Source organism: Mirounga angustirostris, unplaced genomic scaffold (assembly GCF_029215605.1).
Source record: "Mirounga angustirostris isolate CCGP_5_RB_7025 unplaced genomic scaffold, mMirAng1.0.hap1 SCAF_4, whole genome shotgun sequence".
Lineage (NCBI taxonomy): Eukaryota > Metazoa > Chordata > Mammalia > Carnivora > Phocidae > Mirounga > Mirounga angustirostris.
The window spans coordinates 78,216,567-78,234,231 of record NW_026991712.1 but is presented as its reverse complement, the minus strand read 5'-3'; the positions used below and the strand labels follow the sequence as shown (position 1 = coordinate 78,234,231).

General features: G+C 36.3%; 1 protein-coding gene across 7 annotated transcripts in view; it reads right to left on the bottom strand.

Moving 5' to 3' along the window:
• Positions 1-17,665, bottom strand: part of PXDNL (peroxidasin like) — a 509,349-nt gene that overhangs the window by 119,263 nt on the left and 372,421 nt on the right. For all 7 annotated transcript variants that reach the window (XM_064588349.1, XM_064588346.1, XM_064588351.1 and 4 more), the window contains one exon: positions 16,793-16,951. In XM_064588349.1, coding sequence (XP_064444419.1) covers positions 16,793-16,951 — 159 coding nt within the window. The remainder of the gene's footprint in view (positions 1-16,792; positions 16,952-17,665) is intronic.

Here is a 17,665-nt window from a genome sequence, read left to right as displayed (position 1 = left end):
TCTCCTCATTTTGGCGCTATCTAGAATTCTAGGAACTTTCCTCTTCCTTCTTCTTGGCCAATCCTGTCTAGTGTCATTCTCCCCTTTTCAGCCAGGATCCTTTTTTTTTTTTTAAGATTTTATTTTTATTTTTCGACAGAGAGAGAGAGACAGCGAGAGAGGGAACACAAGCATGGGGAGTGGGGGGAGCAGGCTTCCCGCTGAGCAGGGAGCCCGATGTGGGACTCGATCCCAGGACCCTGGGATCATGACCTGAGCCGAAGGCAGATGCTTAATGACTGAGCCACCCAGGCACCCTCACCCAGGATCCTAAGTTTCATCCCCTCTACGACTTTCCTACCTAAACTCTCAACTCCTTTACCCTATTGTCCTTCTATTCAACACATTGGCACTGTGTTCTTCATGCCTGTCCTTCAAAAATATCTGGAGTGATCATGTGTCCTGGTTTATCAGAGACAAACTGCCTTTGTCACTTCAGATCCTATTTAACAACAATAAAAAAATCCATCTCTCAGTATACTTTTCTCCTACAAAATGTCAGCATTTTCTACTCCACAGGAAAAACAAACAAAAAAGCCAAAACAAGCCCTCAGACTATAAATCCTTTGACTTCCTACACTCCTCTTTCATAGAGGTACTTCTCTATGCACCCATTCCTAACTGCCCTTTTCTTCTCATCTAAAGTGAAGAAATGCCTCTTATCTTTAAGGCAAAGTGCTTCATTGAATTTTGCAAATCCCATCCCATCTTGCCACTTGAGAAATCCTGAACCACCTTTACTCACTCCCTTCCATCTTTGTGCCTTCTTTCCTTCAGAAAATACCTCAGAATAATAGGCTCTTCCCCTTATTTGCCCATATTCCTACCCCATCTTCAGTGTCACTTTCTTACTGCTTGCCTTCACAAAGAAATGTCTTGGAAAAAATAGTTTCTACATATCTGCATCCCCTCCCCTTTATGCTGAAGCTTATTTTACCTTGCTTGCATGAAAATTGTTCTTTGGGTCCTTAAATTCAGAATCTTAAAAAAAAAAATCAGTTTTATTGAAAGTACTTTTTTGTAGCTTTTGACCCATTTAATCACTCTTTCCTTCTGGAGATAATTCTTAGCTGTTGGGATTCCTTTCTCCTCTGAGTTTCTGTGTCATACTGGACATTTGTTATGGTAAATTCACAACTTTTCTTTCTTCTACATTATAAGGAATTCCCACCCTTGGCCCTCCTCTAAATGACTTAATTCACAATCATAGACTATACAACTTAGCTTCATGCTCATAAACCAACCATCTTAGAGATCTACATTCAGTCCCAACAAGCATACTAAATGTAACTTTTTCCAAACTGTACTCATTATCTCTCCCCATTTCCTAATTTATCTGTCCTTTTTTGCTATTGAACTAGAAATTTCTTCATATATTACAAATACAAAAAAATACTTGTCAGTTATATATGTTACAAATATCTTTGATTCTTTTTTAAAAGTGAATGGAAGATATAAATTGTAATGTAGGTGACATTATCAATCTTTTCTTATATAATAATGATTTTTATATTTTGCTCTAAAAATTCTTCTGTATAACTATCATAAAAATCTTATTTTTATTCATAAATATTTAAATATTTGTTTTTTAATATTAAAGTAATTTTTCAATTTGGAATTTAATTTGGAGTATGGGGTAAAGTGAAGATTTATTTCATGTTTTCCGTGTGACCAGCTGCCTATCACTATTTATTGAGGAAATCTACTTTCTGTAGATGAGCAGTGCCACTGCTGCAATTAATAATGTCTTTCTTTCTGTTCCATGAGTCAATTTGTCAATATGCCAATAACACAATATGCTAATTATGATAGATTAATAACCTTTTGCTATTAGATTATCTTAGTCATTCTTTTTTTTAAATTTTTTTATTCTTATGTTAATCCCCATACATTACATCATTAGTTTCTGATGTAGTGTTCTGTGATTCATTGTTTGTGCATAACACCCAGTGCTCCATGCAGAATGTGCCCTCCTCAATACCCATCACCAGGCTAACCCATCCTCCCACCCCCCTCCCCTCTAGAACCCTCAGTTTGTTTTTCAGAGTCCATCATCTCTCATGGTTTGTGTACCCCTCTGATTTCCCCCCCTTCATTCTTCCCCTCCTGCTATCTTCTTCTTTTTTTTTTTTTCCTAACATATATTGCATTATTTGTTTCAGAGGTACATATCTGAGATTCAACAGTCTTGCACAATTCACAGTGCTTACCAGAGCACAAACCCTCCCCAGTGTCTATCACCCAGTCACCCCTTCCCTCCCACCCCACCCCAAACTCCAGCAACCCTCAGTTTGTTTCCTGTGATTAAGAATTCCTCATATCAGTGAGGTCATATGATACATGTCTTTTTCTGTTTGACTTATTTCGCTCAACATAATACCCTCCAGTTCCATCCACATCGTTACAAATGTCAAGATCTCATTCCTTTTGATGGCTGCATAATATTCCATTGTATATATATACACCACAGCTTCTTTATCCATTCATCTGTCGATAGACATCCTGGCTCTTTACACAGTTTGGCTATTGTGGACATTGCTGCTATAAATATCAAGGTGCACATACCCTTTCAGATCCCTACTTTTGTATCTTTGGGGTAAATACCTAGTAGTGCAATTGCTGGATCATATGGTAGCTCTATTTTCAACTTTTTGAAGAACCTCCATACTGTTTTCCAGAGTGGCTGCACCAGCTTGCATTCCCACCAACAGTGTAGGAAGGTTCCCCATTCTCTGCATCCCCGCCAACATCTGTCGTTTCCTGACTTGTTAATTTTAGCCATTCTGACTGCTGTGAGGTGGTATCTCATTGAGGTTTTGATTTGGATTTCCCTGATGCCGAGCAATATTGAGCACTTTTTCATGTGTCTGTTGGCCATTTGGATGTCTTCTTTGGAAAAATGTCTATTCATATCTTCTGCCCATTTCCTGATTGGATTTTTTGTTCTTTGGGTGTTGAGTATGATGAGTTCTTTATAGATTTTGGATACCAGCCCTTTATCTAATATGTCGTTTGCAAATATCTTCTCCTATTCTGTTGGTTGTCTTTTGGTTTAGTTGACTGTTTCCTTTGCTTTGCAAAAGCTTTTTATCTTGATAAAGTCCCAATAGTTTATTTTTGCCCTTGCTTCCCTTGCCTTTGGCGATGTTTCTAGGAAGAAGTTGCTGTGGCTGAGGTCGAAGAGGTTGCTGCCCGTGTTCTCCTTTAGGATTTTGATGGACTCCTGTCTCACATTGAGGTCTTTCAACCATTTGGAGTCTATTTGTGTGTGTGGTGTAAGGAAAAGGTCCCGTTTCATTCTTCTGCATGTGGCTATCCAATTTTCCCAACAGCATTTGTTAAAGAGACTGTCTTTTTTCCATTGCACATTCTTTCCTGCTTTGTCAAAGATTAGTTGACCATAGAGTTAAGGGTCCATTTCTGGGCTCTCTATCCTGTTCCATTGATCTATGTGCCTGTTTTTGTGCCAGTATCATATTGCCTTGATGATGACAGCTTTGTAATAGAGCTGGAAGTCTGGAATTGTGATGCCACCAGCTTTGCATTTCTTCTTCAACATTCCTCTGGCTATTCAGGGTCTTTTCTGGTTCCATACAAATTTTAGGATTATTTGTTCCATTTCTTTGAAAAAAGTAGATGGTATTTTGATGGGGATGGCATTGAATGTGTAGATTGCTCTAGGTAGCATTGACATCTTCACAATATTTGTTCTTCCAATCCATGAGCCTGAAACATTTTTCCATTTTTTTGTGTCTTCCTCAATTTCTTTCATGAGTATTTTATAGTTTTCTGAGTACAGATCCTTTGCCTCTTTGGTTAGATTTATTCCTAGGTATCTTATGGATTTGGGTGCAATTGTAAATGGGATCGACTCCTTAATTTCTCTTTCTTTTGTCTTGTTGTTGGTGTATAGGAATGCCACTGACTTCTGTGCATTGATTTTATATTCTGCCACTTTACTGAATTCCTATATGAGTTATAGCAGTTTTGGGGTGGAATCTTTTGGGTTTTCCATATAAAGTATCATAGCATCTGCAAAGAGTGAAAGTTTGACTTCTTCTTTGCCAATTTGGATGCCTTTTATTTATTTTTGTTGTCTGATTGCTGTGGCTAGGACTTCCAATACTATGTTGAATAGCAGTAGTGATAGTGGACATCCCTACCACATTCCTGACCTTAGGGATAAAGCTCTCAGTTTTTCCTCCTTGAGAATGATATTCGCTGTGGGTTTTACATAGATAGCTTTTATGAAATTGAGGTATGAACCCTCTATGCCTATACTCTGAAGAGTTTTGATCAAGAAAGGATGCTGTACTTTGTCAAATGCTTTTTCTGCATCTTCTGAGAGGATCATATGATTCTTGGTCTTTCCTTTCTTAAGGTATTGTATCACGTTGATTGATTTGCAGATGTTGAACCAACCTTGCAGCCAAGGGATAAATCCAACTTGGTCGTGGTGAATAATCCTTTTAATGTACTGTTGGATCCTATTGGCTAGTATTTTGGTGAGAATTTCTGCATCCATGTTCATCAGGGATATTGGTCTGTAATTCTCCTTTTTGATGGGGTCTTTGTCTGGTTTGGGGATCAAGGTAATGCTGGCCTCATAAAACAAGTTTGGAAGTTTTCCTTCCATTTCTATTTTTTGGAACAGTTTCAGAAGAATAGGTATTAATTCTTCTTTAAATGTTTGGTAGAATTCCCCTGGGAAGCCATCTGGCCCTGGACTTTTGTTTTTTGGGAGATTTTTGATGACTGCTTCAATTTTCTTAGTGGTTATAGGTCTGTTCAGGTTTTCTATTTCTTCCTGGTTCAGTTTTGGTAGTAGATACATCTCTAGGAATGCATCCATTTCTTCCAGGTTATCTAATTTGCTGGCATAGAGTTGCTCATAATATGTTCTTATAATTGTTTGTATTTCTTTGGTGTTGGTTGTGATCTCTCCTCTTTCATTCATGATTTTGTGATTTGGGTCATTTCTCTTTTCTTTTTGATAAGTCTGGCCAGGGGTTTATCAAACTTGTTAATTCTTTCAAAAAACCAGCTCCTAGTTTTGTTGATCTGTTCTACTGTTCTTTTGGTTTCTATTTCATTGATTTCTGCTCTGATCTTTATTATTTCTCTTCTCCTGTTGGGTTTAGGCTTTATTTGCTGTTCTTTCTCCAGCTCCTTTAGGTGTAGGGTTAGGTTGTGTACTTGAGACCTTTCTTGTTTCTTGAGAAAGGCTTGTATTGCTATATACTTTCCTCTTAGGACTGCCTTTACTGCATCCCAAAGATTTTGAATAGTTGTGTTTTCATTTTCATTGGTTTCCATGAATTTTTTTAATTCTTCTTTAATTTCCTGGTTGACCCATTCATTCTTCAGTAGGATGGTCATTAGCCTCCATGTATTTGAGTTCTTTCCGACTTTCCTTTGTGATTGAGTTCTAGTTTGAAAGCATTGTGGTACAAAAATATGCAGGGAATGATCCCAATCTTTTGGTACTGGTTGACACCTGATTTATGACCTAGGATGTGATCTATTCTGGAGAATGTTCCATGCAGACTAGAGAAGAATGTGTATTCCATTGCTTTGGGACGGAATGTTCTGAATATATCTGTGAAGTCCATTTGGTACAGTGTGTCATTTAAAGTCTTTATTTCCTTGTTGATCTTTTGCTTAGACGATCTGTCCATTTCAGTGAGGGGGGTGTTAAAGTCCCCCACTGTTATTGTATTGTTGTTGATGTGTTTCTTTGCTTTTGTTATTAATTGTCTTATATAATTGGCTGTTCCCATGTTAGGGGCATAGATATTTACAATTGTTAGATCTTCTTGTTGGATAGACCCTTTAAGTAGGATATAGTGTCCTTCCTCATCTCTTATTACAGTCTTTGGTTTAAAATCTAATTTGTCTGATATAAGGATTGCCCCCCCCCAGCTTTCTTTTGGTGTCCATTAGCATGGTAAATGGTTTTCCACCCCCTCACTTTCAATCTGGGGGTGTCTTTGGGTCTAAAATGAGTCTCTTGCAGACAGCATATCGATGGGTCTTGTTTTTTAATCCAATCTGATAGCCTGTGTCTTTTGATTGGGGCATTTAGCCCATTTACATTCAGGGTAACTACTGAAAGATAGGAATTTAGTGACATTGTATTGCCTGTAAAGTGACTGTTATTGTACATTGTCTGTATTCCTTTCTGGTCTATGTTGCTTTTAGGGTCTCTCTTTGCTTAGAGGACCCCTTTCAAGATTTCCTGTAGGATGGGTGCCTGGGTGGCTCAGTTGGTTAAGCGACTGCCTTCGGCTCAGGTCATGATCCTGGAGTCCCGGGATCGAGTCCCACGTCGGGCTCCCTGCTCAGCAAGGAGTCTGCTTCTCTCTCTGACCCTACCCCCTTTCATGCTCTCTATCTCATACTCTCTCTCAAATAAATAAATAAAATTTAAAAAAATAAATAAATAAAAATAATTAAAAAAAAAGATCTCCTGTAGGGCTGGTTTTGTGTTTGCAAATTCCTTTAGTTTTTGTTTGTCCTGGAAGCTTTTTATTTTTCCTTCAATTTTCAATGACAGCCTAGTGGATAGAGTATTCTTGGCTGCATATTTTTCTCATTTAGTGCTCTGAATATATCCTGCCAGTCCTTTCTGGCCTGCCAGGTCTCTGTGGATAGGTCTGTTGCCAATCTAATGTTTCTACCATTGTAGGTTACGTATCTCTCCCGAGCTGCTTTCAGGTTTTTCTCTTTGTCTATGAGACTCATAAGTTTTACTATTAGATGTCGGGGTGTTGACCTATTTTTATTGATTTTGAGAGGGGTTCTCTGTGCTTCCTGGATTTTGATGCCTGTTTCCTTCCCCAAATTAGGGAAGTTCTCTGCTATAATTTGTTCCATTTTACCTTCTGCCCCTCTATCTCTTTCTTCTTCTGGGATCCCAATTATTCTAATGTTGTTTCGTCTTATGGTATCGCTTATCTCTCGAATTCTGCCCTTGGGATCCAGTAGTTGTTTATCTCTCTTTTTCTCAGCTTCTTTATTTTCCATCATTTGGTCTTCTATATCACTGATTCTCTCTTCTGCCTCATTTATCCTAGCAGTTAGTGCCCCCATATTTGATTGCACCTCATTAATAGCCTTTTTGATTTCTACTTGGTTAGATTTTAGTTCTTTTACTTCTCCAGAAAGGGTTTCTCTAATAACTTCCATGCTTTTCTCAAGCCCAGCTAGTATCTTTGAGGTGATTATTCTGAACTCTAGATCTGACATCGTACTAATGTCTGTATTGAGTAGGTCCCTGGCAGTCGGTACTACCTCCTGTTCTTTTTGTTGAGGTGATTTTTTCCGTCTTGTCATTTTGTGCAGAGGAGAATAGATTAATGAGAGAACAAAATGCTAGCAGAGTAACAATGTCCCCAGAAAATATACTCTAAACAAATCTCAAAAGACCTGAGCAGTGGGAAAAGAAAGGGAAAGAGAGAAAAAATAAAAAGAAAAAAAAGATAAAGATAAAAACAAACAAAAACAGAACAAAAAAAACCAAAACAACAAAAAACTAGAATGTGATCAAATATGATCAGGCTGGTATATAGATCAGTGCCACACACTAGATTTTGTGTGTATTTTGGTCTGTTAGAAGAAAATGCCTCCCAAAATTTTAAAGAAAGAAAAACTTAGGGTGCCTGGGTGGCTCAGTTGGTTAAGCGACTGCCTTCGGCTCAGGTCATGATCCTGGAGTTCCAGGATCGAGTCCTGCATTGGGCTCCCTGCTCGGCAGGGAGTCTGCTTCTCCCTCTGATGCTCCCCTCTCATGCTCTCTCTCTCTCATTCTCTCTCTCAAATAAATAAATAAAATCTTTAAAAATAAATAAATAAAATAAAGAAAACTTATATATGTACAAAAATAAGGGTTGATATGATGAAGGGATGGAAGATGACTGTAAAGATGGAAATTATAAAAAAATTTATAAAAGGAATTGATAAGAAGTTGTTTGAAAAAAGAAAGAAGAGGATTTAAAAAAAAGAAGAAAAAAAGGGAGAGAATGTGATCAGGCAGAGGAGTAGAAAAAAAACATACACTAGAGATTTAGGGTATATTTTGATCTGTTAGAAGAAACTATCTCAAAATTTTAAAGAGAAAACAACTTATATATATATGCCAAAAATACGGGTAACTACTATGAAGGGATAGAATATGACTCTAAAAATGAAAAATAAAAATGTTTTTTAAAAAAGGGATTGATAAGATGTTGGTTGAAAAAGGGAAAAAGAAAAATTGAAAAAAAAAAAAAAGACAGTTAAAAAAAAATTAACTTTGAAAGACTAAAGAATCATGGTAAAAAAGCCATGAATTCTATGTGCAGTGTTCCCCTAGCGCTGGAGTTCTGCCATTCTCATTGATCGGTAAACTTGGTCTGGCTGTCTGTTCTCGCTGATCTTCTTGGGAGGGACCTGTTGCCATGGTTCCCAAATTTCTTTGCCAGAGGCAGAATTGCCCCGCCCTTGCCCGGTCCGGGCTAAATAATATGCTCCGGTTTGCTCTCCAGAGTTTTTGTTCCCTACGAGCTTTCCATACAGCTTTGGAGGCCGAGAGTGAAAATGGTGGCCTCCCAATCTCCGCCCCAGAGGAGCCAAGAACTCAGAGCCCTGCTCCTCAGTGAGCCCCCAGAGAAAAGCCGTCAGTCACTCCTGTCTCCCTGGTCTCCAGCCGCACTCCGTGCTCACCCGGCCTGTGACCACGTGTTTCTATCTCTGGCACCCGACCCCGTGTGGGGTCTCCAAACCCAGCAGATTCCTGTGGTGCTCTCCCGCGCCACTCCTCCTGGGGGAGGAAGGGGAGTCTCCCCGGATCTGCCGCTTGTTGGGTCCCTGCTGGAGGAGCAGTGGCCCGACTGTGCGGCGGATCACGGTTTATGGCAACCCCAAGCTGAGAGCCCGCGCCTGGGCTCCGCCTCTGCAGCCGGCTTCCCCGCTCCGATACCTGGGAGCTCTGCTGCACTCAGGCAGCCCCAGTCTTTCTGTGACCCCAAGGGTCCTGAGACCACACTGTCCCGCGAGGATTCCACCCCCCGCTTAGCCACCAGAGTGACGTCCCTCAGCGGAGCAGACTTTTAAATGTTCCAATTTTGTGCTCTGTGGCTCTATCACTTGCCAGTAGCGGCCCACAGAGGCCCCTCCCCCACCATCTATCCTCCAGAATATCGCCTCAGGTTCACTTCTCCGAACGTCCTACCTTCCAGAAAGTGGTCGCTTTTCTGATGAGAGAGTTGTTGCTATTCTTTTCTTAGATCTCCTGTTGAGTTTGTAGTTGTTCAGAATGGTTTGATCCCTATCCAGCTGAATTCCTGAGAGGAGACGAAATCCAGGTCTCCTACTCCTCTGCCATCTTGCTCTGCCCCGGGTTCCTATCTTAGTCTTTCTTAAATCTTTGTTCATTCATATGCAGTTTTAATCAACCTTTCATTTTCTACCAAAAAGCCTTCTAGGATTTTCACCAGAATTGCACTGATCTACAAATCAATATTGGAAAGGCTAACATCTTTACAGGAGGATTCGTCTTTTCAATTTCTTCCAACAGTATTCTTTCCTACAAGTTCTTGCACATCTTTTGTTAGATTTATTTATCTGTTTTTATTTATTATTTATTTATTATTTTTATATTTATGTTTTAAATTTCATTTTATTGGGGTAAGAACACTTACCATATATTTACCTTCTTAAAAATTATTAGTTACTAATCAAATGTTATAAAGTTTCAGTTAAGCAAGGTGAAGAAGTTCTACAGATATGCAGTACAATATTGTATGTACAGTCAATAAAATATATTGTTAGATTTATTTTTAACTAATTTATACTTTCTATTTTAAGAAGTATTATTTTAAAAATAAAATTAGGTATTCTATTTGTTGCTGACATGTAGAATTACATGTGTACAAATACAAGTAGTATTTTTACTTATTAATGTCAACTAATAATCTTGCTAAACTCTTATTATTTCTGATTGTATATTTGTAAATGTTTCTGAATTATGTATGAGGAAAATTCTATTACGTATAAATAATAAAATTGTATACATTCTTTCTAAATTCATAACATTTGTTTTCATTTCTTTTCTTTTTCCATTATGGTGTTGAGTAAAAGTAATCTTCTTTCTACTCCCAAAGGAAATATTTCTGACATTTTATCTTGAAAAACATCATTTTCAAAAATGTTACCTACATTACCTATAAAAAGTATTTTTTTAGAAAACATTTTAGTTGTTTATTTCTGTATTGCTAAGTTCATTTCTTAATAACAAATAGATGATAAATTTAATCAAATGTTTTGTCTACCTCTATTTATTAAAATCATAATTTGTCCTCCATTAATCTATTAATGTCATTGGATTCAGTTGGCCAATATTTTCTATAGAGATTATTCTGAACTTTTTTTCTCATAATATTCTTTATTAGTTAAAGTTGGGAACTATTCCCTGTTCTATTCTCTATAATAGTTTGTATAAGGCTGAACTGATCTTAGACATTTACAGAATCTGTCTACAAAATAACTGCCAATTTTTTATTATTTTCTTATCTTTTATTTAAATAATTTCTAACTCCATCTTTTTCATGTTTCTGATTTGAAACTTATTACCATAGTTTTTGTTTGTTTGTTTGTTTTATTATAGTTTTTATTTTTTGCTACCTACCCCTGATATTTTGCCAGGTATATAAGAATATTATATTACTCTAATACCAATAATCACTTTCCTAACTGATATTCCATTGTTAGGTAATGTTTAATTATGTGATTTTTATTCAGTGCCACATCATAGCAATTATTATTATTATTTGATACAGAAAATATTTTAATATTCCCTACATGTTCAGCAGTTTCTTTGTTCACCTTTGCATTCTTTTTTGAATATCAATCAGTCTTTCAAGATCTTTCTTTTCTTTAGGAATTTCCTTTAAAAATTTCCTTAAAGTAGTATTATAGTTGGCAAACGTTCTCAGTTTACTGAAAATATCTTTATTAAGCCCTTGTTCTTAAAAGATCGATAGTTATACAATACCATATTTACTGTTTTCTTGAGACATTTTGAAGTTTTTTGTTTAAAGATTTTATTGATAGAGAGCACAAACAGGGGAAGGGGCAGAGGGAGAAGCAGGCTCCCCGCTGACCAGGGAGCCCAATGCAGGGCTTGATCCCAGGACCCTGGGATCAGGACCTGAGCCAAAAGCAGACACTTAACCGACTGAGCCACCCAGGAACCCCCACTTTGAAGTTTTGATTCCAGCTTCTTGTGGCTTCTATTGCTCCTGATATGAAACCTGTTGTTAATTTAATTGATATAGGTGATTTGCCTTTCCTCTCTAACCAATAATACCACTATTGTGAACTACCCATTGAGTGAGGAAACTGTATCAGCAGAAGCTGTAGAATAACCAGCTGTGAGAAGAAACAATTGGCTAAAAGGCCACAAGCTGGATGGAGCTTGGTCTCCCATACCAGGGAAATGAGCAGTAGGGGAACCTCGATATGGCCTCTGAATAAAACTCATATAATGCTGGAGAACTAGCCATGCATAGGCCCCTTATGACCAGACAAGACCTCATAGCAACAATAAAGAGAGGGTCACCTTGCCATTGGCTTCCCATTAGTGAACCAGTCCCTTCCTCTCCATTCCTTCTAGGCTATCACTAGGTAGGAAGAATTGAAAGATTAAAAAGAAGAAAGTGTACAAAAAAATAAACCTTGCCCTTTCCCAGTCCCTACACTTAGATGGACACCCCATCTACTAGAGTCACCTGCTCCAGCCTGCACTGAGAGAAGGCCAGGAAAAGAATTGCATATAGATTGTTAGACTTAAATATTGAAAACAAGAAATGGAGCCTGGTGGGAGCATAAGGGTGGCATTTCCAGTTTTTATCCAAAAAAATGATCCAACAGCAACAGGGAGGATGAAAATCAGAAACATACTGCTAGTTTTGCTTATAAAACTACCAGATTCATTTTCAGTAAAATTAAGGAAGCACTAAAGCCCACTCCACCAAAAAAGTTGGAGGGAGGGCTACCTAAAGCAGAGAAGATCAGTAGAGATGTGTGTGGAAGAGGCTATGACACAGATCTCAAGAAGGGCCAGTCACATACACTTCCTGACTAGAAAGACATCTCCAGAACAAAATGTGCATCATATGCACACAGTGCTATTTTTCATATGTCTACCTAGTTATTCCCAAAGGTTATTAAATTGTTACCTTTTCTTCACTCAAAGGAAATGCCATCTTTTTCATATATGGCATTCCCATATGAAAGAGAATCAATTTGTAGATTATATATTTTGTCTTAATGTACTATCTGGGTAGTTTTAATTTATGTAACTTTATTATATATTTTACAATTCAGTATGATAAGTCCTCTTTAATTATGGTTCTCTCTCAGAATTTTCCTGGTTATTCTTTCTTATGTCTCTTGGCTAATTGTAATAATTTGCCTCTCCAAATCTATATCAAGTGATAGTAATGACAACAGAAATCTTTTCTTTAGTGAAACTATTTATACCATTTCTCTATTAAGCAGGATTCTGGCTAATGAGTTCAGTAAAGCAAGTGTAATTTATAACAAATCCTAAAAAATCATTAAAATATATGAAAGGAAAACTATTTGTATGCCTATGCAAAAAATCCAGGAATGTAAATCTATTTTATCATGTTGAAGAAATGTTTGTTCAGACCTATGTTAACTGAGCATTTCTAATGAGAATAAATGTTGAATTTTATTAAATGTCTTTTTAGCATCTATGGAAAGAATCCTGATTTTTCTTCTGAAATCCATTAATATGATAAAATATATTAATAGCTTTCCTATTATTACACTATCTTTGACTTTCTGCAATAAAAACCATTTAATTATGGACTAATATTTTTTCATGTGCTACTGGATTCTTTATGACTTATAACTACATTTATTTATTTACATTATTGGATATTTTGCATAGATGTGCAAGATAGTTTTTCCTTTATATATTTTAATCAACTCTTAGGATTTTGTTATCAAGCTTACGTTTGTTTTACTAAAAATATTTTTAGCATGTTTATTATTTTCTAATTCCTGAAACAACGTAAATAGCATTAGAATTTTTGTTACTTATAGATGTGATGGTTTTCCTTGGGAAACCACATGGCCACATGCTCTTACTGGAGAGATCTCTTTTGCAAGTTTAATATTCAGAATAATTAATAGTCTATTCAGCTATGCCAAAGAGTAACAGCTGGGTATCTGCACTGCTGTGATCTTTGGCAACGTTTTTCTCCCCTACTATATTCTGTTTATATTTCTATCTCTTCTGGAATTAGTTTTCATTAATATATGTTTCTATAAAATTACTAGTTTCATCCAATGTTTATATATATATTTGCATATACTTGAGCAAAATATTAGTGGAAAAAATAAAACTATTGCATAGCTAAAAGTTAGAAGCATCTCTGAAGTGAATACACACTGTTCATAACACAGCAAGGGACATAAAGGGTAGACATGAGAAAGGCAAGTAAAATGATGTGGCAACAAAGAGTTTAAAGAGATTAAAAAGAAAAATGAAAGATCTAGAAATCAGGCAAAGAAGATCCAACAAATGAATGTTACTAAAACACATTAACCTCAGGAATACTACACTTAAAAATTATTGAGAAGCTCAAAGAGCTTTTATTTATGTTGGTTATATGTAGCTATGTTCACCATATTAGAAATTAAATCTGAGAACTTTAAAATTTACTTATTCAAAAATTAGTTATAAACTCATACAATTTTCAGATAAATAACACAATTTTATGAACATTAATTAATTTTCCAAAAATAAAAGTAGTGAGTGGAGTAGCATATTGTTCTACACTTCTGCAAATCTCAATAATTGAATAACTGCTTTGAGTTCAATCTCTTGCAATTAGTCATTTTAGTTGAAGTATATGAATAAAATATGGCCTCAGAAAGATAAGTATTTGCAAAACGTAGGGATATTTTAAAAGTTTTTTCAGATAATTGTGAAAAATCTATGATACTACATCAAAATTTGACAATTGATAGCTTCTTTTGCCAATTTCTTTCATGAAGCATCTTCTAGAGGGCCAAGATTTAATAAAAGTAGTATTTTTCCCCCTGTTTTATCAGTAACATTGTAAATAAAATTACTTTCTTTTTCCCATTACAAGGAAAGAATATATGAATTACTAATACAGTTTGGTACCACTGCTTTGGTTCATGTTAAGGCTCCAGCACTTTTATCCAACATTATCTTGGTACCATCAGGGCAAATGTCAATCTAGTAAAAAAGGCAAATAAGATCTTGATATTATTATGAAATAGTTTTAACCTAAAAACCCCCTTGAAAGGGTCTTGGAAATTTTCTCCACTGACAATCCACGAACACACTTTGAGAAACACTTCAATACAAACAAAATGGGGCCTGCAAAATATTGTCAGGGGTACTGGTAAAAAAATATTTTTAATAATTTCAGAGATAAAATGGTTCCACCTGTTATATGTTCACTTGAATTCATTAACTCTTCCATTCCCTCTGTCATGGATGTCCAGGTCACCTCACACATCACTTGGCTATGTTACAGATTTAACGGTTTCTTATTTTTAGAGTTTCTTCACTTCAACATTTGCCTATTCATTTTGGGCTGATTAATATCCCACATAATATATCTGGCCAACAATTGGAAACTTCCATGGCCTATAGTTAAGATCTGATACATTCTAACTCAACCAACCATCCCAACCCTTTCCTCTCTATGGCCCTCTTCCCCACTCCATTCACATAGTTTCTGTTCAACATGTAGGGCTCTCTGTTTGCTAAAAAAGAAAACTTGTTTGTTTCTACATTTCTGTCTATTGATAATATTTTCTTAGCTATGTATATTTGATAAATTTATCAAATTCCTCCACATGTGTCAACTATTAGATTAAATGGTATATTCTAATATTAATTTCAACAGTGGCATCTTAAAATATCTTACAGAGTGGAGAAAAGGAACCCTCCTTGGGTTGAAGCATGCTTCCAAATTGAGATCTAGACGGTCAGTGGGAGACATTGGTGGAAGGATGTAATAATGGAGCAAAAAGAGGACAAAACTAAGACCATTAACTTCATGCTATATTTTATTTGACTACAATGTGTTGATTTAATATGTCCTTCTTTTTAAAAAGATATTAATGTAGGGGTGCCTAGGTGGTACAGTTGGCTGAGCATCTGACTCTTGGTTTTGGCTCAGGTCATGATCTCAGGGTCATGAAATCAAGCCCCAAATCAGAGTCTGCTTGAGTTTCTCTCTCTCTCTCTTTCCCTCTGCACCCCCAAACACACTCTCTCTCACACTATCTCTGTCTCTTTCAAATAAATAAATAAATCTTTAAAATAAAAAGATATTAATGTAAAAACCTTCTGATTTTTAAATTAGTTGAATTAGTTGAAAAACAATTCAAAAGTAATTTTAACATTCTGCAGAGCAGATTTCAGCATTTCCTCTTAGAAAGAATGAACCAAAGAAATGGGGTTTTCTAAAGGCATCTTTCAATAGTTTTTTTCAAATCTTCCCATGCATTTCAGCTGCTACTTGACTACTCTCCTTAATATTCTTTTTCCTCTTCATAGAACCTTAACTTCCATCAAATAAATAATAATAAGCACTTGATATGTTGAAAATATAGTGAGAAAGGAATCAATACTAGATTGTACATAGATATTAGTTCAGTATAATCTTATGTCTATGTCTCAGCATCATTGAACATTTCAACATTATTAATATTTCTTTTAATATTTATATTGCTACATCTGGCCAACCTTATCTAAATATGTGTTACCTCTGAATTTAGATCTACTACATCAAAATAAATTATAGCAAATTTATGGAGAAACCTAGGAAATTAAATGTAAAACAATGCTAAAAATGCAGTTTAGGCACTATATATATATAACTTAGGTTCTCCATTTCAACATAAACCACTAAGAAGAAATTTCAAGAATACTTAATAACAACCATTTTTAATCCTTACATTGGAACTATCTTTAAAAATTTAAGCCTTGAGGGGCGCCTGGGTGGCTCAGTCGTTAAGCGTCTGCCTTCGGCTCAGATCATAATCCCAGGGTCCTGGGATCGAGCCCCACATCGGGCTCCCTGCTCGGTGGGAAGCCTGCTTCTCCCTCTCCCACTCCCCCTGCTTGTGTTCCCTCTCACTGTGTCTCTCTCTGCCAAATAAATAAATAAAATCTTTAAAAAAAAAATTTTAAGCCTTGGGTTTTCTTTTTTTTACATGCCAATTAATGATAAATTATGGACTAATAACCCAACCTCATACTAGAATATTATTATTTATGATAAACCAAAGTACTGTATTTCATGATGAGTCTGGAGCAAAGTGTCTGCAGTATATTCCCAATAACCCTGAGCATAAATGATACATCAATATAAGATCAAAATTCAGACCATCAGGTATGAGAAATGTATATTTTTGTGAGCTAGTCTCTGCAGGTAGGGCTAATTAACTAGCTTTGCAAAAAATGTAAGAAAACACAAAATGATATTTTGGGAAGAAACATTAATAATTAGTATTAATAGAAATAAAATCCTCAAGTTTGAAAAAAAAAGACTGATTGAAAGAAAGTTGTAAAATTTGCAATTTCTTAGATCCTATAAAATAAAAAATAACTAATTAATAAAGACCCCGGGGATGTGTGTAAGACACATAAAGAGGCACTCTTCAGGTGTGTAAACCCAGTCACAGCACACATTACCTTTGGGTTTTACAGTCAGCTGGACAGACGCTTTTTTCACTCCCAATGGACTTACTGCCTGACATTCATATTGGCCTTGGTCATGATGTGCCGCATGGTCAATTCTCAAAGTTCCAGAGGAGAGAACTGTATGCAGACCTTCCTGAGGGAGTTGCCCTCCTGCAAAGAGGGAAAGAAAATACTTTCTTTGGCATTGTTATGGCTCAAGGAGCTGACAGCTATTACTGTGTGATATTCTGGGGGTGGGTAAAGGTTGGGATCTCTCTGGAAATCCTCCGTGTCACAATACTGGGAGCACTCCTCCTAACACTGCATCTGGGAAATGGGGCACACCCCTTGACCAGCCCCCAGCAGGAGAACTGGTCAGCTCCCTTAATGAATTCCTCCACCTTCATGTTTGCCCCCTCAGTTTTATTTTCCATAGTTAGAGTGCAAATTTCAAAACTAACCTTATTCCAACATTACCCTTGCTTCCTATTACTCTTAGAACAAGCTATAAAATGCCTAAGGGGGCATGTGAGGCATTACACAGGCTAACCAACCACACCTACTTCTATAGCCTCATCACCCCCACTTTTTACTTAATGGAGTGAAAACAAGACAATATTTGGATAGGAGAAGAATTGTTTTTGCATTTTTTTATTTTTAATAACAGTTTTTATTTTTAATAACAGTTTTTTATTTTTAATAACTGTTATTTTTAATAACAGTTTTAGATTACCCCCCAAAATGATTACTAAATACGATTTTCAAATAACTTTATCACATTTGTTTGTCACATGTATGTAATATTTGTAATATAAAAACATTATGGAATTACAACATTTAAGGTGCTGAGACAGAATCTCAATAATGGTGGTTTTTGTGACACTC